This window comes from Anoplophora glabripennis, unplaced genomic scaffold, assembly GCF_000390285.2.
Source record: "Anoplophora glabripennis isolate ALB-LARVAE unplaced genomic scaffold, Agla_2.0 scaffold609, whole genome shotgun sequence".
Classification (NCBI taxonomy): domain Eukaryota; kingdom Metazoa; phylum Arthropoda; class Insecta; order Coleoptera; family Cerambycidae; genus Anoplophora; species Anoplophora glabripennis.
In genome coordinates, this window is record NW_019416699.1 from 269156 (window position 1) to 287727 (window position 18572).

Consider the following 18572-nt stretch of genomic DNA (forward strand, 5'->3'; position numbering starts at 1 on the left):
ATAAAGTATGCATATTATAAATAATACGCTAAAAATGATATTCAATAGAAAAGGAGTTGAAAAAGGAAGGATTTCTGTTTTCGATATAGAACACTGAATTAGCGTTGTGAGTTCCCTTAAAGATTTCTATTACGTTACAACCTTATTATCAAGAGGGCTGGAACGTAATATATCAAAAACACAATAGCATGCATAAGACCTTTCAAGCAGAGACATCTTAAGAGCAAATGCCTACTTAATAAAATAAAGAGCATTAGATAACATTAATTGAAAAAGTGTATACAAAATAATAATTAGGTATGTTACTACCCCATTACTGAACATGTTTCTGTTACTTTAATATTAATACATCTTGTCAGCAGTTATCAAACTGGTAGTAACAGATAAATATACATATGTAAAAAAAAATTAATAAAATAATACTTAATGTTAATACATTATCTTTAGAATACAGGTCTTACGGCTAGTTCCATATCGGGATAAAATTGCTCAAACTGGAAATTAGAGAAGAGGTTGAAATTTAAATAAGGAATGAGATTGTTTTCCTTTAAGTTTGTGAGAGAGTCCACTAGATCCACAAACTTTGGTCGTTCGTCACAATCCAGCTGCCAACAGTCCAACATGATTTGGTAAAGATCGTCACTGATGTATTGTAGCTGTGGAAGACGCAGACCTTTCATCACTCTCTCAGGAATTTCATTGTTGTTTGAGGTGTTGCCATAAGGCGTGCCACCTGAAAAGAAATTAACAATAATTTTCAAAATGTTACGTTGCAACAGCCTAATGCGTACCTAAAACACATATTTCCCAAAGCAGACAAGAGTATGACCACACGTCACTCTTATAATTAGGCGGTTGGCCCTTAAACACTTCCAAAGCTGTCCATCTGGTATAATCCGGAATTTTATTGTGGCTAAACCGTACTGTACCCCGTAAACGTAACGTGTAAACCGTAACTACTAATTTTTGGCGTAAATCCATTTGTTATCATCACACTCCTTGCACATAACTGTCTATGAATTACCTAGAAATGTAAATAATTTATGATCAACATAAAAAATGAAAAACAAAAAATTGTTCTTCGGAGAAAAAAATTAATTCATTCTCTCCCAATAGTAAACACACGTTCTTTTTTTACTGGTTGAAGGTTTTGATGGCCATAAGTACTTCCATTATCATTATTAAAAACGAAAAAATTACCCTGCAAGCCTCCAGGTGAGCCATGCCACTCGCAATCTGTATAGCAATGTCCAATGCTTGAGCCTCCGACATGTTGCTAAATCTACCAGGCAAAGTATCTCGACTTCCTAACAACAAGTCTTTGAGATTCATCGATACATAATCCAAGATGACGGAAACCACTTGAGCAGTTTCACAAGTGCCAATGAGGCTAATGAGATTCTCGTGTTTCCCAACTTTGATCAGCACATCTAGATCCTGCAGCATAGATCGTTTGGTTTCCTTAGACATTTTTTTGTCTTGAATGCTGTACGCTGCCACTGGAATTAAAGTGTTATTTTCATGTATAGTTCCGCTGTTCACCCTGCCGTATTTCCCAACACCAAGCAGATTTGTCGGTTCTATTTTCAACTGATTAGAGGAAATTGTATGGACTTTTTGTTTCAAAACTCTGTAGTGGTTAATAGGAACATGTTCTTCTTCGTGGATATATCCATTGTTTTCCTAAAATGCAACAAATTTTCATTTAACACAATTATGTATAAAAGAATTAGGATATACTCATAAAAAAATTACTTACAACTTCGATCATGGGTCCTTGTAAAGTTAATTCTTGATTATCCGACAACCGTTGTCGTCTGTTGATGACTCGACTTTTCAGTATAATGAACACAATGATTCCTGCAATCAACATAAAACTCAGCAATCCGAAAAAGATGAAAGTAAGGATAATTTTAAAGATTCCTGATAATGTATAATGAAAATAAAAACTTCATTCGACATGTCGGGCTTCCGTTCAACAGTTCTACATCTAGGTACGTATATTGTAAAGATCATCTTATTAAGGTTGAAGAAAACTGACCAGCATATCCTATTTTTAGATGTAACTGGTGCCTTAGGTTAAAAGCCACAAAACAAAACAAAACAAAACAATGCTTTTGTCATGCGGGGCATGCAGCTTGATCAAAACAAGAGAGTATGCCCTGTTGTTGAAATGTACTCCTGCAAACACTATGCTGTCTCAATTTGTTCTTGGTTACTACACTTCCGAAGTTCCTGTTTAATTAATTAAAAAAAATAACAGCAGTTTCACAAATAATTAATTAATATGGTCAGTATTGCCTTCAACAATATGGAGTTATTGAATTACCTAAATATATGTTTAAATTTCTTGCAATGTAAAGCCCAACGTCCAAAGAACTTAACTACACTACAAATTAATAACCACATACCGATGCATACTATAAGGGCTATGCTGTTTCAAAACAAATGAAGGAAATTGCAGCGACCATGTTTTGCCTCAATGACAGCGATATATACCAGAGTGTAAGAAGAATTCGGTAACTCTTGAAAGAGCTCTGAATGATTTATCTGGACTATCTAGAGCGGACTTTTTACGGGTGGAATAATAATAATAATCAGCAACCCACCTGTAGAGGGATGATTGGACATTGCCAATAATGTTTAAAATATTGTTTGAATTCGTCGAAACCTACAACTAACATTTATGTAAGTACCAGCGGTTGACAAACAGAAGATCGTGAATAGAAACAATAATATTGATTTTTTGAAGTTTTAGGGCATTTTGGTACGTTTTGTTGTTCTCGGGCTAGGCTCTGTGGTGGAGGACCCGCCACTAGAGCCTCTAGGCCCACTCTGATGTTCATTTTGGAACTTGTTGTTGTATCTAAAACTGCTACAGACGGAATCGCCTTCAGACAATTGTGGCCATCTGAAACGAAATGAACATCAGGGCTTGCCAAGGGATAGTGACTCCGCGCCCGCATTACTTAACCCGAGAGCTACAAGGGCGCGTCCTGGAGGTGCAAGTGCAAGTGCAAGTGACGACACAACAACCCGAAAAATAATTGTACAAAAGTGTTTAGTCCAGTCACTGAAGCATTTTGGCTACAAATTTTTTCAGATGGAATTGATTGACGTGAAATTTGAACTGTAGCTAGGGAATAGCCAAAGAAACAAAAGTTATACAATAGTGCCGATGTGTGCTTTTACCCTAGGGGTGGATGCCACCCCTTCTGGAGGGTGGATTTTTTTTATAAAAAATAACCACCGATTCGATAGAGGGAGGAATTCTAAGCAAAAAATGTTCTATAAGAATTTTTTGAACAGTCAATTATTTTTGAGTTATTTGCGCCTAAACATGTTCGTTTTTGAGCCATTTTTCACAAATATCCCGAAAACTACAAATTTTATCAAAAAAATTATCATAAGCATAAATGAAGGTAATGAAATAGCAATGCTTGCTTTTTTTTAAATTTTTATAGGTGGTGTAGAACCCCAGTTATGACTCCCAGAAGTTGAAGTCAATTTCGAAGATAATCGAAACGTTCAACGTTCTGTAGCGGAAAAATTAAAGGTTTTTCGAGGAAACCTTATATAACACCTATTAAAGTTCTTGAAAAGACCTTTAAATTGAGTGGTGGTAGAAGTCGTTTTCATGAAAACTAATGAAGTTAAAATAAAAATAAAATCGTTATTAAAATTAATGACCTGACGGAAAAAAAAGTTAAACGTATTCCTCCTGCAATTTACTTTATTTATGTATTAACAGTAGATTCTGGGAATTTGAACGATTTTAGAAGCCTAAATTTAAACGAATATTTCATTTAGTTTTTTTAAAAATCGCCTTTTTTCAAAATATTTCATAAACTAACAAAGTTATGAAAAAAATGATAGAATAAGAAATTGTAGGTTGTTTCTTACTGAACAATTTGCTTTTTCTAAATTTCTGTAGGACAAAATTTGACAAGGTTATGACCGTTAGAAGCTCAAAACTAAGCTCCAACACTGCCTTTCCTGAGCCCTTTTAGCTTACAAATCTAAAAAACTAAGGGCTCAAAAAACTGCAATTCGCAGAACTTAAAGTGCTTTAAATTCCCTACAAAATGGTTTTTTGAGTAAATTTATAACTTTAAAATTACAAGAGTTATGGTAAAAAAATTAATCACATTTTTTCTGTAAAATTTTCGGAGCGGGTAAATTACCATCATCTTTGTGTATTTTGGAGCACTTGTGAACTGATTTGAGTAGGTATTTTAATAATATACATACACACACGTATCCGAGTTCACATGTATATGTATGTGTACATTCGGAAATTGGCCGAGGCCTCGAATTTAGGTTGGAACCAAGCCAGAAATTCTGTATACGCACAGGTTGGAAGCATTACTTAGATAAAGTGCATGCGCTACATGCAATGCAGTGCTTTCATAAATAAATTCTATAAGGGGTAGGTTTTTTTTATGAGGAGTAGGTCCTCTATAAGGATTTTTTGGGTGGTTGAAAAGTTGCAATATATCATAGATCATTTGAAAACCAATAAAAAGTTTATAATTCAGCATATGCATTAAAACATCTCAACCTTTCAATAATAATTTTTTGTTTTTTTTATTATAAAGGATGGTTTTGGTTACAACTTTGTAATGAGTTGTAAGCTTTCTAATGAATAACAAAAGAAATGCAATACATTGTGAATGCACCAAATGAATATTATAAACTTTTTTTCTATTTTTTTTTTGTCCATGGAAGGGTAGTTTTTAAGGATTTTTAAGGGTTGAAAAGTATTTAAATTTCAGAAATTATATTAAAAAACATGAAAGGAACTTTATTCAACATATTTAAACATGAATTGAATACGTGAATCTGCGATTTTCGCATTTTTTCATACAAGGATAATTTTCACCCCCCAAATAGAAAAAAGCACACATCTTTTGAAGTGGAGGGTCAGATGAAATTGTATGCAAATTTTCAGGAAAATCCATGCTATCCGAAAAAAATAGGAGCTTTTACCTTATTTTCGCCTTCAGTGACTGGACTACCTTTCTGGTTTAGGCTTTACACCAGTCGTTTTTTATATATACATAAGTTTTGATAAATATGAGTAGTCATATGACGTGTCTTCAGAGGCTTGTGAGTTATGTAATAGTCATAATTTATGACCTATCCCTATGGATTTATGAACTCCATTATTTGTGCCTTATAAACCTACTTTACTTGCCCAATATCGAAATAATACTCTATCTACTTTTATGCGGCTTGAAGCTAATGTCTTCCATCACTTAGGTCAATACTAAAGAATATCTAAGTCTCCCCGAATACAAATATAATAGATTTTTGGTCGTTTCAACGATTTATCACCGCCTAATTCTAGATTTTATAGCAACGTTTTCCGCGGAGAATTATAGCGGAAAAAGTTATATTGGCTATCTGTAATCGTATTTTTATAGTTTCGCTGCTCAAAACTGGAAACACAAAGCCATAATATATCGTAAGTGTACACATTAAGGTCAATAATTCAATTCAGAAATGCTACTACCACTGAGTGTAGTTGAAGTCCGTATGAAACATAAATTTTTCTAAGTCAATTGTAGGAAAATTTTTAAAAAATTACAATCTTATTTTAGAGGAGATTTAAAAAGTACAGTTGATTAAATATGAATCTTAGACTTTCAGCAATATTGGAAAATTCTATTCTTTATACACAATATTGAGCAAAAGTAACATTGGTAATCGACATATATTTCAGAAAATGTTAATTAAATTTCAGAATTCGTGAATTTGATTCTAGAATACTAAATCATATTGCAGAATGAAGCATGAATAATTTGTTGGTAATTTTAAACCTTTAAGTTAAACTATACAATCAAAAAGCGGTGTTATTAAAACTGACAGGTACGTTAAAATTGCGAATAAATATATTTATAACACTAGTACTGGTAGAAATAATTTTTTACAAGCACAATATATTTATTTAAAGGTAAAGAAACATTTTTGAAACACACGTGCAACATACACGCAACACACATGCAACACACCCGCAACACACATGCAACACACCCGCAACATACATGCAACATACACGTGGCATACACGCAGCGCACACACAACACATACACAGAACGCAACATTTGTTCACTAATAATTTTGCTTGAAACTTAAGCAAAAAAAGACGTTTCAATATTGAACACTGACGTAGAACTGATAACCTAAGATTAACCTAGACAAAAAAGCGGACGACACAGTATCTCCGGCCTCAACTATTCTCCTTTTTTATGTGGGGGACAGTTCCAGAGCTTCTCAATAAGTTTTAACAATTTTGATTATTATTAATTTCGAACATTTTTATGCAATTTCAATGGTTTTGATATAAAATTTTATTAGGAAGAACGTCTCTCAAGTTTACTAGGAATATTTCGTTCTTCCCGTTTCAGTTTTATTACGTGATATAAAGCTTAAAGACAAGATACTAAAGTTGTTCCGATACAATTTTCTTTGAGAATATGAAAAATACATGGAGATAACTTTGTTTGATTCCGCTGCTTACTCATTTTCGATATAAATGAAATCTTTCTGAGAGAACATGTACCACGTAAACAAAAAAATTAGATTGGAATTTTACACACGAGTTTTTTGAAGAGGAACAATAATGTTATCCCTGAATAAACATTACAAACTGTAAAACCAAGTGGTAATAAATTTTATATTTATTTTAGTCGAACTTTAACATTCCATATTAGAAGCAAAAAGAAAGAATAAGGTACTGTATCTCAGAAAATTAAAAGCTCCTACGCCAATTAATTTTTGAACCATCATTGTATTTAAGTTTGTAAAAAATTAATATACATTTTTTTTGCCTCCATCCGATAACGATGATATAACTGTTCTTTCTATCGCATCAGTTTATATCATGGTACAAAAACTGCAAAGTATGATTTTCTCTTAAACTATGTAAAAACGGTTCGCTTGACACTTGACATGAAGTAGAGAATAACTTAAGCGGTAGATTTTTGCTAATTGTTTACAATTACGTATCTGAAAAATAAAGACTGGATTTAATGTCACAATAATTACATACCCTTCAAGGTTCAACATTATTCAGTAATTCTTGTACAACTTTTTCAGAATTTTTCTTGGATTCTGACATAATTGACAAAAATTTACCAGCACAACTGCTTTACTAAACATTCGGTGGCCTCTATTTTTTAGTTAAGCAGCTTCAAGAGCTAATTAGGAATTTGATAAAATGTCTTACATAAATCCTAAAACGTTTGGTGTTAGATATATATATACTTCTGCAAGTTTCAACCCGGACTTTTAAATGTTTTTGATGTATCGAAAACATGTTATGTCCTTCCTTATTGAAAAATTTTCTTTGGTTGTCTGCTGTACAACCAAATATAGAACAATGCAATATAATGAGTTATTATTAATAGATAGTAATATTAATGATCATGACAGCAGTTTCATACAGATCATTGACACATATAATCATGAAATTTACTCACTGTAGAATCATTTTAGAACGTATAAGACTAATGCAAATATCAAACTAGAAAAGATATGTCAACATTAACGGCCTACGTGGATGTTATCTACAAGTCGCTATTTGGTCTCCATGTGACGTCATAACATTATACGCAATCTGAGTCTTTGTATCATGATTTTGTATCTATGTTTAATCTTATGTCTGTGTCTATATTTTAAGTAATTTTTACTTAAATATTCAATTATGTGTGTTGTTTTTAAGTAAAGACTGATAATAACGGCATTCAAGATATTAAGATACTCGTGTCATATTTGGCGGCGAGCAATCGCTGGTGAGGAGACGACAACAATCTAGCGCCACTTTAATATCAAGTTGCAGTGCAGCCTGCATTCCATTATCCAGTCCTTTGAGGCAGTTGCACAATAACTAAGAGCCAGAGACGGTGTCTAACGGAATTACGGTAATGAAAAGTGTTCTGGAGGAGCTGGAGCTATGCGGTGCACTCGTGAAGAAGTTTGTCACATGCCGCAGTCATAAATGGATCCCAGGTGCGCAGGAACGTACTGGAGCTATTAGGTTGCTGGGAGAGACGTTGATATAGGATGTAATAACATCGGACATTACATACGTCTTTGTGATGTGAACTCTTAAAGGAGGGTAGAGGAAAAAGGCACATTTTTAGTCTGACTTCGTTGCAATATTTTTTAATTTAAACGTATGGCTTCAGGTCCAGGTGGAAGTTTTACGTAAAGTTCCTCAAGTATCTCCTGGATTTGGGTTTTAAAGGGGACATTTGGTGAATAGTTTGTAATAATTTTAAATTCCCTCAACTTGATTAATTATAATTATTATTGTTTGAAACAGTTGTATCTAAGAGTTAATTGTTTGGGGTACCCAAAAATCGTCAAATTTAGCCAAAAGAGTCTTCGCTTTGCTCAGACTAACGAGATTATGGTTAATCTTTGTTTCTACAGTATCTTACTCTTTTGTATTCAAATGCTCTGTGAAGAGGATGTCTTTTTTTTCGTCCTTAATTTTCGGTATACCCCTTTTCAGATTCCAACAATTGTGTTAGTGATAAAATATTGTACAGACAGCCAAATCACTGTACTGTACACTCTTATTTTCTTAACAAATCACAGTCATATCGACAACCCAAACTAAAACATGTCAATGTTAAACGGATTATTTTTCTTTTTCTTTGTTGGTTCTATCTGATTGATGTCAGATAAGCATTTTATTGGACAATCACTTTACCTTATACAATAGCACTGCAAGTATAAAAAAATAAGCTTCATTACAACAAAATTTCCCTATTTCATTTACTATAAAAGCATAATGGTGATTTTGTAATCCGTATTTTACAGTGCGATCTGATACGTACTATTTACTACCAAAATGTAATGAGAACTATAGGAATGCAGCAGAACTTTTGCTACATTCAGTTGGTGCTATTTACCTAAATTGAAGCTGCACTTACTTGCACATGGGAACCTAGTATGCAATCGAAAGTCAGCTGGTAAGGTATTACAGAAATATAGTAAACTTTACTGCTACCTGTATTTGGTGCCTATTCTGCTTCAAAATGTAACCGATGTCATCAACATTAATATTTAAAGTTAATAGAGAACTGATGTAGATTACCGAAGTATAGAACCAAGGACTGTTCCTTGTGGCACACATATTTTCATCTTTTGTAGTTCACTTAAAAACTTGTTAACGCTAACATATTGCGTTCGATAAGATAGTAGTTATTAAAAAGATTAAGCACAGTTCCTCGAATACCATAATTTTGTAACACTTTAAACAAGTGGTCATACGGCACTGCATCGAAGGCCGTTGCCAGATAAAGAAAGACTGCAGCAATTTTTTGTTTGAATCTAGATTGGTTGTTATTTCTTTAATCACTCCATTTGTTGTACCATCAGTTTTTCTGCCTTCTTGAAAACCCAACTGCTGTGGACTCAGTATGTTGTTTTTGGGAAAATTTCCAATTCCAATTAATTCGCCTGTAATTTGACATTTTGTATTATCGCTGGTTTGAGATAGTGAAACATATTTTCTCTTAAAAATATAAGTTTTCAGTATTAACCCCCATCAAGCGAATCGCTGTAAAATGTTAATTGCGTCCTCTTGATTTCTTTTTAAATATAAAATTTTCCTCGGCTCCAGAAAAAAAACATAGAAAATCATTTTTTATTTAAGTTTCTATAAAAGTTGTTATCATAAAGTAAAGAAAAAAGTTATTTGAAAAAAAAAACACCCAAAAAGAACCATTTTTTCAGTCATTTTTTGAACCTTAAAATTAATAAAATCGTCAAAATTTTATAATAGCATGGTAAAACAACTCTTTACGAAGTAAATAAACTAAAAGTCGTTACTATGGGGTCATACGCTGAGAAGATCTAGCCAATTTCCGAGAGCGTCTTTTTTTCAGAAAACCGACATATCTCGAAAATTATTATGTAATATCTTTTAATTTTTCAAAAATGTGCTTTTTTGACTTGCCGCGGGCTACACTTACAGTAAATAGCAAGTACGGGAACGTAAACGTAAACGAGTTATGAAGAAGAAAAGAAAGAAGATTTTGTAACCTGAGGGGTTATTTCTTTATTTATCTATATATCGTTATGATCAGTATCATAACGAGACTGGATTTCAAAAGAGTTTACTATTCAATTCTCGAAAGGGAGTTTATAATTATCATTACCTTTTAATTAATACGTGGGAACTTAGAAATGTATACAACATTCATCCAGAGAATGAATTTCAGGCACTTACCCTTTATTACTTACGTAGAATTTAATCCAGTGGCTGGCTATACAGGGTGACACTGAAGTTGGAAGAAACAAAAAGAAACACCAAAACTTCCAGGAAGGGTTTTAATAACAATAAACAAAACAAACAAACAAAATGACAACACGACGGCTCGACCAACATTATCAATTAATTTATTTACACGCGACAGCTCACCGAGATTCAGAGAATGCGCGCCCCATAGCAAAATTTGGAAAAGACTTTAGCCATTATTAAATTTAGTTAACTAGCCCCAGACTCTAATCTAAAACTAGGCCGACTGCTCAATGGGAAATCTAAGGAAGAACTGCTTTACTTGCAGATCCTTCTCGAATAACACACTTCGCTTTGACACGCCCATTTCTTGGGTCCAGAAGTTTCTATTCTTATCTTATTGGCGGGCACCCTGGATATCGGGACGCTTGGATAATTATACTAGGTTAATAATTACCTAATTTGACTGGACTTACATTTATATAAGCAATTACGTGACTTACAAGTAACCCTAGCCTTCCTCTAGCGACTCCGTGTAGCAACTGCGAGAGGGATTAGTCGATCTCATTTAATCTACTCTTATGCTTGGAAAATCCGTCAAAAAACCAGCCATGACTCTCCTTTCGAATTAATATCAATTTACAATTTTAATTTAATTCTACTTTGGAATCTCTACGCTCTTCTCGTGGTTTCACGCGTTATTGGAAATATCGATTTTTCTCTTATACTAGACGCTTAACACGTGGCCCCGACAGTTTAAGTGAACTTGTTAAAAATATTGGTAAATTTCTCCGAAGGACGACGCTACCTACTTGAAAGCCCTCAACTTTCGATAATTTTAGTTGGCCCATCCGTTTCGAGAACTAATAAATAAATGACAACGCGTCCCGACTTTTGTTACAATTTTTAACGGTTTTTTCTCGAGAAGTAACAAAGCAATCGATGCGTATAATAAGTCAGTAGAGAGATTCTTTTAAAACCTACAATTTTCTCATTTAAAATTTTTCGATTAAAGCTATAGTTTTTACTTAGCGATTTTTTTTGGCCATGGTCGCCATTTTGGATCGAGTTTAAAGAACAAGAAATTCAATTTAAAATTTAAATTCCTATACGGTCATATATTTTTTTGTCCAGGTAATAATTTCTGCAAATTTAACATTAGGCTGTCACAGAATGCTTCGACTGTATTAAAGGAAAGTGAAAATGAAAATATGTATCTCCATAACGTTCCGGTACATTTTTTAAATGACTACATTTTATTGGCGCCTAGAATTGGCGTTTTCGATAATGATCTTGCAACCTTCTCGTTTGCCACCAACAAAACTGGGTCTGGTATGTAAAACGAGTTAAAAAAGACCCTGGCCGTGAGTAACGGCTGTCTGTTGAAGTATTAATTCAAATCAATCAATCAACTCGGATATATATGGTGGTGAGATAAATAGCCGAATTCCATGGACTTGTCGAAAATTAGGATAATGGGAAAATGGAGATGAGAGTTTTCCCAAATGGAGTACGGGGGATATTTATTATATTAATATTTCTCATTAGTTTTAATCGTGGGACGATTTTTGAGTATTTATGTCGCATAAATTTAATATGATTGTGTCCTGTGGTCGGCGATATTTGTCAAATAATTTTATTAAATGAATATCGGGTGCTTAGGCATCTAATCAATAAACATGTTTGCTCAATATATATATCTATAGTCCAGTCAGCAGAGACCGAAAAGTTACTGTTGGTGACATTTCATTGATAACTCGGAAATAACTACACAGGAATACTTTAAATGATGAGTACAATAACAGGCTAATTTGCTGACAAAGTATTTTATCAGGAAAAAAATGATTAACAATTTAATTGTGAAAAAAAATTTTTTTAGTAGCTTTCTTTAAATAACTCAGCGTGATAACTTTGTACGAAAAAATGCTTAGGACATGATTGTTCGTAATAAAAATAGCTGAAAAATGGCGGTGTTGCTATTACGAAATTTGCAAAGACAAAGCGAGATTGAAAAAACCGTGTAAAAAGTCATTTTCTTAAAGTTGCTGTAAAAATGTCAATTATAAACAAAAAGTGATAAAACTTTCGAAAACTATAGTTCAATATATATACAACAATGACGCTAAAACCGAAAATCAGGAGAGCAAAACTTTTTGTTCTATAAGGTGTTATACATCCATCGGCATCTGAAACTCGAAACTTTGCCAAATTTGTTTGAAGATTTGCTGACACTTGAAATGTGGTATACACATAGTTGAAATATGCAGAAACCAAAAGCAATTATAATTTTCATCGTTTAGGTTCTAAGCTACTTAACATTTTGCGCCTGTTAGCCGTAGTCGTACATTATTCAACATATCAACATAAAACAAAATCGTACGTGTGGAGTAAACCTTTAACTTTTCATTTTCGAGCGCGAGCTCCGCCCTTCGGCGCTTGTATTCTATTAGATATATACAACAGTAAATTTAAACAATTGTTTACTTAAAGTTAAAGGTTTGCCCCACACGTATGTTTTATTTTATGTTGATATGTTGAATAATGTACGAGTATGGCTAACAGGCGCAAAATGTTAAGTAGCTTAGGATCTAAACGATGAAAATATATATTTTTTTAATTGTAGCTAATTGTGCTCGCTAATCTACCATAATGGAATATATTATAAATATACACCCAAAAATTAAAAAAACGGTGACGTATAAAACTAGGGTGACGTATAAAACCTTACCAAAACTGCAAAAATGAAGATACTTGAATTTTGTAAATTGCTTTTTGTTTCTGCATATTTACACTATGTGTGTACCAAATTTCCAGTGTCAGCAAAGTTTCGAAAAAATTTGGCAGTTTCGAGTTTCAGATGCCGTTGAATGTATAACACCTTATAGAACAAAAAGTTTTGCTCTCCTGATTTTCGGCTTTAGCGTCATTATTGTATATATATTGAACTATAGTTTTCGAAAGTTTTATTACGTTTTGTTTATAATTGACATTTTTACAGCAACTTTAAAAAATTGACGTTTTATACCATTTTTTTCAATCTCACGGCTTTGTTATTGCAAATTTCGTAATCGGACCACCGCCATTTTGTAGCTATTTTCATTACGAACAAAATCATGTCCTAAGCATTTTTTCGTACAAAGTCATCCCGCTGAGTTATTTAAAGAAAACTACTAACAAAAATTTTTTTCAAAATTAAATTGTTAATAACTTTTTCCTGATAAAATACTTTGTCAGCAAATTAGCCTGTTATTGTACTCATCATTTAAAGTAAGCCTGTGTAGTTATTTCCGGGTTATCAAGGTTTGACACAGGCCGAACCTCTACCAACTGGACTACTACTGTTAATTATGTTGATGGAGGTTCCGTTTTTTTTTTGCTCCGAAATTGAGTTATGCAAAATTATTTAGTTTACAAAATATAATAATTGTCCTGTCGACGATTTTTTCAACTTACCATAAAGGTTGTTTTCCATTTCTTTAGGAACTTGTTCCTTTTGGCATTTTAGACCAAAAAGACTTATTGAAGTAAGGCTTGAATAACTGGTTTTTGACATTGAAAATAAATATCACATTTACCCAAAAACCTGTTTGACGTAGATTGACAACTTCGACTAATAATATAATAATCAATTAAAGGTAAAGTTCTCTCAACTAACATACAAATCTGTCTACCAGTGGTGAAGATGATACCACTAACAACCTCAGAATGTTAATGTCACTGTATGGAAATTGGAGAAATGTATTAATTTAATTCCAAATGCTGTTCCCAAGAAAGAAGATGTTTTTCACTTTATTTGATGTTTATTTATTATGTTTAAGTACATACAAAACATAAATTACACTAAGATATCTGCTACAACTGCTTTAAATGTAAATAAAGGTTGTCCCAAAATTCACACAAGAAGTAATAATAGAAAACGCAGGTGTTTAATTAAAAATTATAAATTCTTTATAGATTCATAAAGTATACATTATGTATGGAATAGGATATCGAGTAAATGGCCTTCACGCCTTTGCTGGCATACACGCATCTCTTGTCGAAATTTTTCATGACCGTTTTGTATAAATGAAGCTGAATTTCGTTGATGCAGCGCTAAAGACATTTTATAAGGTGGTTCTAAATAGTCACTTGATATTTTCCGGAATTGTGTTGGGTATGGAATAGTCTTCTTCTTCTTCTTCTTCTAATGGTTGGTTCTAATAGAGTCCTATAGCACCGCGCAGGAATAATTTTAGCTTTTCATTTCTACGATATTACCTTAATTTTTGGAAAATATTTATTGCTCTTTAAATTATTAGGGAAGAAAAAGACAATCTCGTTTAATTTCAATAAACTGAAGTGTTTTCAAAAAATTCAGATTTATATGCATATAAGTATTGCAAAATTTCGTGTAATAAGTCTTTCTAGATACCTATTGTGAAAAGGGTTATAACGAGCGTTCAAATAAAAACGTGGTCGAAGTTGGCTCTGACACATTGGACGTAGGGAGTAGCTTATAGCGACCAACTTAACCTCATTTCTCAACGAGCTGTATAGCAGCTGTCCGTTTCAATAACGTTAATGACTATATAACTTTATTTTAAAGAATAATCGTGATAACAATAACAAACAATTAAAGAAGCTGCTCCTTGTTGTAACAATAAATTAAAGCAGCTGCTGAAAGTGTCCCCCTCCTTGTTCCAAGCACTTTTCACACCTGTTCCTCAAAGAATTAAAGACATTTTCTAAGATGCTCGGGGTATTGTTAATTTCACGAATCTTGTCTATAAGTCGAGCCTGCAGATGGTTTAAATCAGGAATAGGCAGTTCAAAAATAGTGTTTTTAAGGTAAGGCCACAGAAAGAAATCACACGGCGTAATATCACATGATCTCGGTGGAAATTCATGTTCAGCATTGAGACTTATTAGTCGATTTTGGAAAACTTCCCTCAACATATTCATCGTCTCGCCTGCCGTATGTGCCCTTGCGCCATGTTGTTGAAAGTAAAAGTTTGTAATTTCGTTTTCTTCCAGCTGGTTAACAAAAGGAGTGATAATTTCTTCTCTATACCTTTGCGCAGTAAGAGTACCATTAAAAAAATAGGTCCATAAATCCTCCTTCGATTGAGAGCACACCAAACTCCAATTTATTGAGCGTGTAGAGGGCCCTCGACAAAAAAGTTATCTGGTTTTTCAGTAGACCACATTCTCATATTCTGTGAGTTTACGTAACCACTTAAATGAAACCAGGCTTCATCAGAAAAAAAGGTGATATTATGAAGTTCACCGTAGTTGTTTAAAAACCATTCACAAAATACAGCCCGTCGCGGAAAATCAACTTCATGAAGTTCTTGCTGACAAGTTAAACGATAGGAGAACAAACGCAAATCATTTTTTAACACTGTGTGGCAGGTACCGACTGATACTCCCACCATTTGTGATAAAACACGTACAGAAGTTCTTGGCGCATTTTCCATTATTTGTTGGACATTTTCTTTTAATTCTTCAGTCCGCTTTTTAGGTCGGCCGCTTCCTTCTTTTCTTGTTACACTGCCCGTTTCACGAAAAACATTAACACAACGCTGAACTGCAATTTGAAAAATTTTGTACTCAACAACGCCGGAAAATTGATTTTGAAATTCTATGAAACATTCCTCAATAGAATACTTCGATATTTCATCAATCTTGCGTCCATTTCTAAAGTAGGACTCTAAATAAACACTTTTTGTTCTTCAGAAAACACCATTTTAAACGTTTTTTAAAACGAAAATATTCAAATTGATAGCGGCAATATAGCGCTTTGAGAGATGACGTTTAAGTTCATTTGCTATACGCTACGCCCTACGTCCAAATTTTCAGAACCAACTTGACCACGTTTTTATTTGAACGCTCGTTATAAAGAGCTCTTATTTTTTTATGTAAAATATCCTGAAAATATCTGGAGATAATTCAGGACCATTCTGTCTGAAAATTAAATAGAATAATGAGAAGATTAGGTGCAATATGAAAAAAAAAAAAATAGAAAAAAAAATATGTGAAAGGAACAATAATTTTAAAGAAATATTTAAACAGCTCATTATTGTATACAGGGTGTTTGGAAAAGTTGATACAAAATTTAAGGAGATGAAAGTAGAGCCAAAAATAGTAAACAAAGTTGCTATAAACATTGGTCCCCCGGAGCACCGTTACGGAGATATGACCGTCCAAAGGAGTCTTATCATTTGGATATTTTTTTAAATAACTTTCTTTCTGATTAAGATAATGAAATGACAATTGTAGGTAATAATCACACTATAATGGTCTTTAACTATTATAAGTTTCATCAAAATCAGTTATAAATAAGGAGAGTTTTCTAACTACCCTTAAAGAAATTTTTCGAATTTTTTTTATTCCTTTGAATGAATTAATATTATTTTTTAATGAATTTGACTTTTTTGAAGAAAAAATATCCCTACTTTTTTATATTTTAAATAATGTATGGCTCAGAACAGTAACTTTTTTTACATTTTCACATAGTAGGCATTTTTCATAGTGACAGTTTCGTTGTAATGATACTAATGATTGTCACTTTCGCATGCTATCGTTTAAGTTCTTACGTTTCTTTATCTTCTTAGTTGTGGTATTTGTGTTTGACTGCATTTCATTCGATTACAACCATGAACCATCATGAGCAAACGCTCTTCTTACACTCACAGTAAATTACTTCGTCTAAATCACGCCTACGCCTCCTTAGACTACCAAATTCACGATATCTAGGAGTTAGGGCTCCTGATTCCATCGTTCTTGCATGAATTTTTCCAAACAATTTTGCAGAAGGTTGCCTTCTATCAAGGAAACTTTGCCAATAATCTCTTTGGGACGTCAGACTATTTCCATTACAGAAACAATAAATGCATATCGGCATAGTAACGGTTAGTAAAAGCATGATGGTTCATGGTTGTAAAAAAATCAAGTGAAGTGCAAAGTCAAGCACAAAGATCTCAACCAAGAAATGTAAGAATTTAAATGATAGCACGCAAAAGTGACAATCATTAGTATCATTACAACGAAACTGTCACCATGAAAGGTGCCTACTATGTGAAAAGGTTAAAAAAATTTACTATTCTGAGTCATACATTATTTAAAAAATAATTATTTCTAACTAAACTACCCAGAATTCGAAAAAAAGTAGACATTTTTCTTCAAAAAACTATAATTCATTTCAAAAATAATATTTATTATTTCCTTCATAATTCAAAGGAATAAAAAAAATTTCTGTTAAGGGTAGTTAGAAAACTATCCTTATTTATAACCGGTTTTGATGAAACTTATGATAGTTAAAGACTCTTATGGTATGATTATTACCTACAATTTTCATCTCATTAGTTTAATCAAAAAGAAAGTTATTTTAAAAAATATCCAAGGAGTCTTATCATACTCCTTCGGAGGACCATATCTCAGTAACGGTGCTCCGGAGGACCAATGTTTATAGGAACTTTTTTACTTCTTTTAGCTCTACTTTCACCTCCTTCAATTTTGTACCAACTTTTCCAAACACCCCGTATATTTTAAAATCACTTAAACTTATATGACAAATATCATCATTATGGTAACATATTTTTTAAATTTGAACAACTATTAAAATTTGTTAAATCTCTAGAAGAATATTAAGATAAATAAGGCTTACTTTGCAAACACTAGAATAATAAGTCATATTATATATCTATAAATAAAAAACCAAAAGACCAAAATAATGGGAGTAGAAATTATTTTTTTAACTTTTTAATTTTAATAATTAACAATCTATAACTACAATTGTCTCAAATTTTCTTCATTATGTTTTAGACATACCTGTTCTGAGATTTCTCCGTTTTAAATTTATCAGCAATTGTAGAGCACATATTCGAAATCATAATAGTTTGAGACAAATTTAACGATTCAATATATATTAATTTTATGTCAGAATTTAAATAACGCTTTAAGGGAGCTATTTGTTTGTAGGAGATAAGTGTTTTAGACAGTTTTAGATGTCAAATAACGTTTTTGCCTTTCCTTGGGTAACACGAATGATTTATAGTCTGTTTAGAAATGAAAGAGAGTAATAAAAGCTTATTATGTATGCAAATCGTAAATAAATGTACTGGTGCTTATATTCAATATTTTTATATTATGTATTTTCCGTATAGATGAAGTGTACTTTAAAAAAAACTTTGTGCCATCAGACTGTACTAAATTGTAGAAGGTAGCTAAAATTTAATCCCCGACAATCCGTCTTTGTCTATGCCGCTTCAATTTCTCGGTCCATTTCTCTTATAAGTAAACAATATAAAAACAGCATTTCAAAACATGAGGCTACTTT

General features: G+C 32.7%; 1 protein-coding gene across 1 annotated transcript; it reads right to left on the reverse strand.

Moving 5' to 3' along the window:
• Nucleotides 1-443: 443 nt before the first annotated feature.
• Nucleotides 444-2631, reverse strand: LOC108913663 (putative tyrosine-protein kinase Wsck). Its single transcript, XM_018719248.1, is given in 6 exon segments — nucleotides 444-733; nucleotides 792-927; nucleotides 929-1024; nucleotides 1201-1683; nucleotides 1760-1923; nucleotides 2610-2631. Coding segments are annotated over 6 exon segments (1191 nt in total).
• Nucleotides 2632-18572: the final 15941 nt, after the last annotated feature.